This window comes from Hippichthys cyanospilos, chromosome 14 (assembly GCF_059441005.1).
Source record: "Hippichthys cyanospilos isolate Australia breed blue-spotted pipefish chromosome 14, RoL_Hcya_1.0, whole genome shotgun sequence".
Taxonomy (NCBI): Eukaryota; Metazoa; Chordata; class Actinopteri; order Syngnathiformes; family Syngnathidae; genus Hippichthys; species Hippichthys cyanospilos.
Window position 1 is genome coordinate 11,114,596 of NC_142382.1, and position 10,177 is coordinate 11,124,772.

The window sequence follows — 10,177 nt, forward strand, 5'->3', positions numbered from 1 at the left end:
ATGTACAGCAATGTCTAGTAAGCGTCCCCCTGCTCCTCCTAAAATACACCTCAGTATCTTACTTGCTGTTGTTTGTGGATCATGCAGAATCTTCATTTTTTTTAATGTCCTTCCATGGGGTACAAAGAGAAGTGCAGCGCAGTACAGTATTTGATAACCAAGCCTCCAGAAATTTATTGGCCCCCGCTTGATGAATGCCACATTTCACAATACAAACTGCTAGTAGATATCTGTAACACAGTGGTGCTTTACAAAATAATCCGCTTATAAGAATTAAATATTTTCATATTCCTCTGTACAAGTTAAAAAAAAAAAACAAAAAAGGCATCTAACAAACAAACACATAGATATTTACAAGAGAGGGAAGAAGTCAATGCTAATGTGCTTGTTGTTGGCAAGCTGCTCGGTTCTCTAATAGCCTGAGGATGCTGGAGAAGCACTGCACCTTCTCCTTGATGATCTCAGATAGCTTGTCGTTTGCTTTGATCCTATAAAATCAACATAAAAATGCAATTGAGTCATTTTACTTTATACTTTTGTATCTTGTACAAGTACATCTCAATAAAAATTAATTACATTGCTCCAACAATATAAAAAACATAAAAAAATGACATAAATATACTTAAGGGACATGGGTTTACAAAAGTGTAAATGGAGAAGGACAATGTTTATGCGTCAGTGAAATACTATTTGAAGTTCTTTGCCGCCCTCTAGTGTCATCTATACACTTTTAAAATCCCCGTTTTTTGAATGCACATACAGTATTTGCTGAGTGGATACGTTATTCCCTGCAGGGATTCACTGTATTAGGTATTGGTGAAAGTAGTGAAATGTTGTTTGTCACCTGATGACATGTCCGTCAACAGAGGTGTGCTTAAAGCAAGAAATTCCGGACTGGCCCAACAGCTGGGTGCCATCATTGAACAGCACCGACACTTCGCCGCTGGTCAGCTGAGGAGATAACACAAAGCATTCGGATGAGCTGACGCATCAGCCATTCGAACGCCTCGAGAGGAGAATTTACCTGTGAGGCCCAGCCCACGTTGGGCACAAAAATGCGCTTGACCACTTTGCCGGTGTTCTGCGGGTCACTGTGACATCCAGAGGAACTTTTTTCACACTGGCTAGCCGAGGTGAAATCAGAGCCATTGTAGGAGATCATCTACACAAACACACAAATAAGGATGAGTCTCAAATTAAAAATAGATATCTTTAAAGCAAATGTGTACTGGGCTATCCACACTGCCGCAGACTCACCGAAGGAGTGATGTGTGGAGGCTGGGGAGGTGAAACTTTTGCACAAGGGGCAGGCTGGGAGGGAAGTGATGGCGAAAACGGAGAGCCAGCGTTGACGGGCCTCCTAAAAATGAGCAATATTAAAGAAACAAATGCATGTGGATACTCTAGTGCCTTTTCTTTTTAAGAACTTGGGTGTATTGGCATTTAAAAACAAACCATATTAAAGTACCTGTATTCATAAAAAACTCAGTATGTATAGTAAGTCTTTTAAAAAAAAAAAGGTATGTTTTTTTTATGAGACCATGTTTAGTAAGGTATTTATAAAATAGACCATGTATTGTAAGGCTTTTTTAAATACCATGTATCGTAAAGCTTTTGTAAAAGAAAAAAAGTTTAAGATATCATTTCTTTAAAAGAAATCCACCAGGTGTTAAAAAAAATTACTGTGTGGTATGGCGCCAGCGGTTTATTTTCAAAGGTAAGCTTTTTAAAAATCAGTGAATAGGGTGGTAAGGTGTCTAAAAAAACAAATAAATAAATACACGCTGATGTATGGAAAGGCCTTTTCATTTAAACTAATAAAAGACTATGAATAAAAAGGCATTAAAATGACCACATACAATTCTTTTAATGACTATTTTTTTCATGAGCATGTCTACTGAGGCATTCAAAAAACATTTTTTTTAATAAAACCATGTGAAGAAAGGGACTTGATATCTTCAAAACAGTCCATGAACAATACGGCATTAAGACTATTTTTTTCCAAATGATCAGCCCGTACACCTATAATACTAGTCATAAAGATGAATTTTGCTTTGTTTTGTTTTTAAATTCTGTCACACAAAACACTTGTCATATCATATTTGTCTAAAGCATGATCATAAATGTACATATAAAACACTAACAAATTAAAGTGCCTGCAGAAGACCATTACAGAAGTCACATTTGTGGTGGTGATGGCATGACCATGAAATGTCGAAGAAGAGATTTAAAAGTCATTTCAAATGAACAGGATACTGAAAAATCAAGGGTGATCTCGCAAATGAATATTTTACATATACTGTATAGTAAGTACTGTAGCTGCTACGAATGAGTGTAGGGTGTACTGTTTACCTTCCAATGACGATGGGGAAGAAGAAGTCTTTGTGTGTGATATTTTCCTGCATCTTGATGGCGGCGTGCAGCGCCAGACACAGCTGGTGACCCTCGTCCGTCAGCTTGGCGTAGTTTTGGCTCTCAGCGCTCAAGGCATTGAGGCCCACTTCGCCCTTCACAGTGTACGACTTGCCGCTCTTCTCCACCACGTGCAGCAGCTGCGACGTCTTGTGACACTTTGCCCCTGTAAAGCGCGACGGTGAAAGGATGCCACCAGAGAAATACATGCCACTCAAGGTTTTTCCAGTATATAAAATGCACATCATTTTGGGTCACCTCTGGCTTTAAGTCAAGTCAAAGATATTTATCAAGCACATTTAAAAAGACCGTAGTCAACCAAAGTGCAGTACAAGACAATAAAAGTGCAAATGGAAACATAAGAACAGCAAGTGAGAAGAAGTAAGTTTTTCACTTACAGGGTGTCTCCCAGCATTAATACACCATGACAGAATATATACAATAAATAATTTCTGACAGAGTATTGAGTGAGAGTAGAGTGGCGGCTCACCATCATAGAAGCAGACCTCAAGGTCAGCGTTGGGGAAATTCTCCATCAACATGACTTTCGCAAACTTGGTGTAAAGGGTCACTTTAGGGGTCTTGGACTTGACCAGCTGGACAAACTTGGAGGCATACTGGTACTTCTTCCAGTATTTTTCTAACACAAAAAGGCGTGGACATGATTAATTGTTCAACATGAACTTGCAATGCAGTATGTTCACACCTGGAAGATTCTCGTAGCTGCAAATGAGGATGTCTTTTGGGGGAGCGGGTGGGTAGTCCAGCACAGGAAAGCCTTTACCACCATTGGGCTTGTATATTGTCACCTGCAACAAATAACATATTATAACCACATTAGGGTTGGTAAAAAGAACTTTTTTTTTGACTGCAGTAATAATTTCAACCAGTAGAGGATACTAATCCATTGTGATTCTCTGTCGACCTGCTTTCGATAGCGATGTATTTTTTTTCCTCCAGCCCCTATATAGTAATAACCAGCTAATATGTGGTGTATAAATACAAAAAAAAAAAAAAATCTCATTTTTAAGGATGCACATATTAGATTATTGAGAATTGCAGATTAAAGTTTTGGAAAGATTGCATTACAACAATTTAATCACAAAAACATTGCGATATGAAGAGCTTACCACTGAACCATCAGAATTAATTTGAAGGACTTCCTTGACCCTCTCTTGTCCATTTTGGCACTTTAAGAGCTCCATGCACACATCACCATTATTGAGGATGCTCACCTGTGAAAAGTATATTCTTCCTTTCAATATGCAAACACAACTCAAGTGACATCAAGATGTCGGAGAGCACGTACGACAGTAGTTTTGGTTTTCTGTCTGATGGGCTTCAGTCTGGAGGTGTTCAGAGGCGGGACGAGGTCTCTCAGCGTCTTCTTCTCCTTGCCATGGCCGGCTTGGGCTGAGGGCAGCAGTGAGGAAGAGCCGGATGAGGAGGACGGGCAATGAGGAGGCTGGAGGTGGGTTCCGGATATATTCTCTCTCTGGTACACGTCCAGGTCGGAGGGCTGAGTGCGAAGCAAGCTGTGATGGTGTTCAACTGCTGGGTTTACGGGTGTTTCTGTCCACGAGCCGTGTCCTCTGTCGCTGTGATAACTGAGGCCGCTGCTGTGAGTGCTTTTGTCGGTGGGCCTCAGACCACAACCTGACAATACAAAAAGATTAAAAATACAGAAATAGAAAAACAATACATATGTAAATATGCTATATAGAATGTAAAAAAGTTGTAATTGGTCTCAGTGTTCCATATTTGTTATTTGATTAATGTTATGACTCTTTTCTTAAACACTTCAGTTCTGTTTTTTCTTTTTTTTCCCCACTACACTAAACAATTTCTTACACAACTGTATTCATGGGCTATTCTGGTAAAATTACCATTTTATTCTTGTAATATTACAACCCATCTTCGCAATATGTTAGGACTTCATTCTGGTAGAACAATTGCTGTATGACATTTTTGAAGATTATAACTTTACTCTGATAAAATTAGACATTAATGTTATTCACAATATGACTATTCATTTTTTGCAATCGGGGCTTTCTTAGTACTACAACAATTTTTCATTACTTTCATTTGAATTTACAACTTTCAGATAGTCAAACTATTAGCATAATTGCTCATTTTTTAAAATAACTGTGACAAAATATATGTAAAAAAAAAACCCTGCTAAAAATTTTTTGGTTTGTTTGTTTTGGTGTGTTTACAATAGATTCTCATTCATCCAGGTCAATTTAATGCACAAAGTTTGAATCAAGGCAACTGGATTCTTCTTATTTGGTTTTTGAGTTTTTGCTTGTTTTCCCAACATATACCAAAATGACTAAAGCAATCATGCTAGGGCAACAATAATGACTATTTTATTTGTAGTTATATTCTTTTTGTCATAAAACCAGGACTTTTTTCCACATAGCAATTTGATTCCATTTTCAGTATTTTTTTTTTTCCATAATGTTACGACAATCTTTTCGATGTTGCCGCAGGTCTCCTTAATAAAAACGAATAAATATAGAGCACCTATTTATCTATCTATCCATCTATCCATATCAACTCCATCCATCACGTTGGTACAAAATGATTGGAAAGAAGAGATTACCATCATTATTGAGCCAGTTAGCAACTCCCTCAATGTCCTGATATTGATAGTTTGGTGGATGTGCCATTTGCTTGGAGAACAAGTACCCTGTGCTGTAACACAAAAGGAGTCCAATGAATAAACAGTGCACTTATAGTCAATGAGAATTGGTCTAAAAACGGAGTGCTTACTTTGCAGACTGCTTGACAGGAGGCGAATCTATATGCGCATGCTCAGAGAATGGATGAGGAGTAGACGACGAGGGGAAGAGAGGTCTTCCAATGCCTGTCAGTAATTCTTCTGAGTGACATCGGCCCTGGTCAGCCTGACCGGGCTCTTGGATCAGTGCGACGGGGCGATCTGAGGAGCGGGCTCTGCGTGTATAGTGGGAGTGGGGCAGGTCAATCGGTCCTCCTTGAGTAGGCCTGCCCCTGCCTTGGTTGTGAAACCTGTCCAGTGGCTGCTGCTCCCACTGGTCTCCATCCTCAAAAGAAGGCTGACTAAGATGGGGCGGAAGACCGGGACCAGCTGCCACTCGGTTGGGCAGGACAGAGCTAACGACATGCCTCGTCCTCCTCTGAGGGCGGCTGCCACCGCTGCCAGATGTGGAGGAGGCACAGCCGGTGGAGATTGTGGCGATACCGCTGTCCATGGAGCCGTTGGACACTTGACCCAGCTCATTAGTCCTGCCTGGCAGTTTCTGAGTCATGAAAGGATGGTCCAGCACCGCTGACAAGCTGGGCCGATGGGCAGGATCCCTTTGCAGCAGCTGACGGATCAGACTCTGGGCTTGCGGAGAAATGTGGCTGGGCATTTCATAATTGCCCAGCACCACTTTGGAAAGCGTGTTCCTCACTGTGTTCGTGTCAAACGGGGGGCGGCCCATGAGGAAGGCGTAGAACATGCAGCCCAGGGACCAGACGTCCGACTCCGGGCCGTGAGCGCTGTGAGTGGCCACTTCGGGAGAAATGTAGTTGGGTGTCCCGCACATGGTGAAGTGCTTCTCATTGGGGAGTTTGAGCTGGGTGGCCAGGCCAAAGTCTGCAATCTTAACGTTCATGTTGCTGGTGAGCAGCAGATTGGCCAAGGTCAGATCCCGATGCAAGATGCCGTGGGTATGCAAGTAGAGCATCCCGTCGACTATCTGATGCATGAAGTGTCTTGCTGTGGACAGGCAGCCAGGAAACAATTGAAGTGGTAATCTGAGTAGGCGGTATCAATTATGTTTACAAACTTATTTGTTGTTGTTCTTTAGACAGTACTGTTTTGTTTTCGTTTTCTTAATCCATAGTCTCCTAAGAAAATGTCTGAGGTCGGTAGGGGTCATTTTGAACACTAATCTACCGCTAATTGCAATATTCTTCAATAATGCAACTACAATTTATTATGAGATTTTTTTAAGGCCTCCTTCCCCTTGATTTATTTCCCACAAATGCAACAACAGCAGAACTGCTCTACAACTAAATCATGTTTGCAGGAGGAAATTTTTCACAACAGGGAACTTTTCACTAGAGCAAATCTCAGATGTAAACATAAAAAAACATGTAGAGCAATCTACAATATGACTGAAGTTAAAAAGAAAACCATCCAACTAGCCCACTACAAAGAAAGAAAGAAAGAAAGAAAGAAAGAAAGAAAGAAAGAAAGAAAGAAAGAAAGAAAGAAAGAAAGAAAGAAAGAAAGAAAGAAAGAAAGAAAGAAAGAAAGAAAGAAAGAAAGAAAGAGCCACATCGACAGTAATTATTTTATATTTTATAATTATTTTATAATATCGTCTGACTGGGGGGGAAAGCTGCAATGTGTGTAAAGCGTTGCAAAATGCGTTCCGGCCCGTCAAGCATTTTTCCTTGTTTTATGAAAGTAATAAAAAGGGAAAGGTTTCAAAGCAGAAAGATATATTCACACTAGGAGGTATTTTTGCACATGCAGGTTAAGCTGCACTGGAGTTTTACTGTAACCGTTCCAAAGGGTCCACGGATACTATTTTTGAGCTCCATTTCCGAACAGAGTAATGAAGTCAAAATTTCAATAATATTTAGAACTGCAATGACTAACTGACAAGTAATTGTTTATCACAATATTCTAAATTATTTTTGATAATCGAGTCATTTAGATACTATCTTCACTTTAAAAAACTCTAAACCCTTCCCCCATTAAAGCAGACTGATCATTTTTTTGTTGAATCAAAATAAAACATTTGCTTTGACTTTGGAAAACAACAACCAAAATATTTACCTACTTTGATACCAATCTAGTAACTAAATCATAATAATTTACATTTGTGAAATTTCTACACTGTCAGTTTGAAACAGTCTTGTTTTTAATAAAATAATAAAAATGATTATTAAAATAATCTGATTTTAAAATAATCGTTTGTTGTACCCCAAACAATATTTGTCTGAAAAATACTTCAAAAATAAACAAATAGATGGATTGCTCATGCACAATGTGAAATTAGTTCATTGCTCTTAAGAGTTATCCAAGAATATGTTATAAACATAGCAGCTGTCCTATATAAATGAATACGATTTTGGTTTTTATTAAAAAAATAAATAAAAATTCTGACCTTCATCCTCAGAAAATGGTCTTTTGCGGCCTTTCAGGTAGCGACCCATCTCGCCATTATGACACATCTCCAACACCAGGTACACATAGTTATTGTCTTCAAAGTAGTTGTATAGCTGAAAAAACAGGACATGTTTTGAGAAAAGTAAAAAAACAGGAAAACACAATCAATGAAAACCAAAATGAGAACGATAGGATGTACAGTAAAGCCACTACAACAAATACAACTGATAAAACCTACAAATTAACATTGACAGCATTTCTTGTTTTTATTGTGACGTTTTTGTATTTCTGTAGTTAAAAAAAAACATAGAAATATCCTTGAAATAAAAATGTTGAAAAGAAGATAACACTAGTTAAGTATTAAACACTACACAGGACAACCTGCTTGATGTCGCCATGGCAACCCTAACAAAAAGGGAAAGCGTGAGAGCATGTGTCTACCTCAAGTATCGAAGGATGCTTTAAGCGGCAGTGAATTTCTACTTCGTTTGTCACACGCTGAACCATCCCAGCTTTGCGCATCATTTTCTTGTCAATCTGAAAACAGAGACAGAAGGAGGTGACGTAAGTGGTACCTAACGACAATCATGCGTAACAACAATAAAGTTCAAGGGGCGAAGTTGCCCTAATTGTACTTCAACAGTCACTGATGACATCTGTGAGGGCGTTGGTTATTGTGGGCTAGACTTTCAATTACAGGTAACACCAATTATCTATCATTAAACAGTTTGTTCTTACCATTTTGATGGCAACCTCCACACTCGTCATGATAGATTTTGCCCGGTAAACGCAGGCAAAGGAGCCTTTCCCAAGGAGGGTGAGGACTTGAAAATCCTTAATAGAAAACAAATATGGGAGAAAAATGGTAAATGATTATTTACTGGGCACATCTTTATATGTCTATTTTCTGATTATCATTAGGGCCATGAACGACTTCCAGACTATTAAAACTATTTTGGATGAGACTTGGGATATACTGTACATGTAGAAAAAAAAACATTCCCACCGACACAACTACTGCATGAACAAATCTAATCACATAAAAAGGCATGTCCTTGGAATACAGTGAGTGGTACACTGAAGAAACTCCAACAAGGCACGGGAAGAACATGAAAACTACAAATTGGAAGATGCCAGAATTCAAAACTGGAATCTCGGAAGTGGTTAGGAAAATGTGCCAACCATTACCACAGTGCTGCCCCCAATAACGCAGCATACAAAACTATGGCTATCAGCACAATAGTATTGCACTTTCACATTAGTCCAAAAAACCTCAAATACCTCAATATTGCGCTCCCGAGTAAAACACAATTTTTCCTCTTCTTCTTCACTGCAGCTGTGAGTAGGAGTATGGAAGTAATCGAGTACCCTGTGGTGGTACATGCTGGCTCCGCTGCACAATTGCAGCAATCTCAGGACGAACCCAGACCCCAACACTTGACAGCCGAGCCAAATGCTTAACGGCCGCACAAGCCATGAACACCTGACGCCGTCAGATGGCCAACCACAACCTGCAATTAGCCCGGCTCACTTCCCGCGACCCAAGCCACTTGGATGAGCCGTTTCCCAGCAGCGAGAAGGAGGGGTAGGCAACACAACACAGACTCGTGCAACAACAAAGCTAATCAGAATCACCACAACCGTAATATTAAGAAAACTATATATACCCCACCCCCTTCCCCCCAATGTACAGCAAACGCCAACATAACTGTATTGTTTTCCTTTTGTATGTAAACAGTAGCCATTTTGGCTAACCAATTTCAGCATTTACGCACAAAAGTTCAGAAATATTTTTAAACAAATAATATTTATCAGGTACTAAATAGGAATGCTATATTTGCGTGTATAACAACACACTGTGACACCAGCTGCTACTTTTGTACAAGTAAATCGAGGCTACATTCGGCATTAAATATAACAACACGCATAACTTTAAAAAATAATATCTGTGTACGCATAAAAATTCTTAACAATAACACATGCTAGGAAGCATTACAAAGCAATCTAATTTCATTTTATGTTTAGACTTATGACGAAAGACTATTTGCTAAATAATTTGAGATCTAAGAAACAGGCACTTGGATGGTGCTGCGTACATTGAAAACCGAAGTAAAAAAAATAAAAACATGCCTTCAATCTCAATTTAGACAGGCAAAATGTTAGTGTTAGCACAAAACTCATTTTAGAAAAAATATTTTGACACGATAAACAACAAAGTAGCAACAAAAACATTTCGGCTATTGTACTACACGCCCGCTCTAGCTATAGCCTCCATGCTAGCGGAACACTTACATCAATACTATTGCCGATTGAAACGCTCATCTTGAGTACTTTCTTCGTTGCCGATACATGTAGAAAATGTGCTGAAATAATCCATTCATCGATCTCAGGCCAAGTGTTTCTCAGGGGGTATACGCTCGATGTTGTTGTTTTCCCCTCCAAAACGCTGCCAGCGCCTCCATTTTTGAAAATATGCGCCCTTAAGCCTGCGTGTTACGTCACCCTACGTCAATGAACGACGTAGGGTGACCGCGCCCCTAAAGTAGACAAACAGTCGAATATTGCTGTTTAATAATAATAAATATATATTAATAGTAGCGTTTGCTTCGTTGC

The 10,177-nt window shown here is 39.4% G+C and overlaps 1 protein-coding gene across 1 annotated transcript; it reads right to left on the reverse strand.

Moving 5' to 3' along the window:
* Positions 1-142: 142 nt before the first annotated feature.
* plk4 (polo-like kinase 4 (Drosophila)) lies at positions 143-10,015 on the reverse strand. Its single transcript, XM_088433345.1, has 15 exons — positions 9,857-10,015; positions 8,303-8,398; positions 8,006-8,101; positions 7,563-7,677; positions 5,188-6,160; positions 5,018-5,109; positions 3,722-4,068; positions 3,543-3,647; positions 3,119-3,221; positions 2,903-3,052; positions 2,353-2,578; positions 1,258-1,360; positions 1,025-1,162; positions 845-951; positions 143-488 (listed from the first exon to the last, which is right to left on the reverse strand). The coding sequence occupies exons 1-15, from the start codon at positions 9,884-9,886 to the stop codon at positions 377-379; spliced, it is 2,793 nt and encodes a 930-aa protein (XP_088289471.1). The 5' UTR covers positions 9,887-10,015; the 3' UTR covers positions 143-376.
* Positions 10,016-10,177: the final 162 nt, after the last annotated feature.

Excerpts from the sequence above, each read along its gene's own strand:
- plk4 (XM_088433345.1), bottom strand. The coding sequence starts at position 9,886 with ATGAGCGTTTCAATCGGCAATAGTATTGAT. Across the intron at positions 7,678-8,005 it reads AGCATCCTTCGATACTTGAG|CTATACAACTACTTTGAAGA; the intron begins GTAGACACATGC and ends CTGTTTTTTCAG. Across the intron at positions 5,110-5,187 it reads CCTGTCAAGCAGTCTGCAAA|CACAGGGTACTTGTTCTCCA; the intron begins GTAAGCACTCCG and ends TTTGTGTTACAG.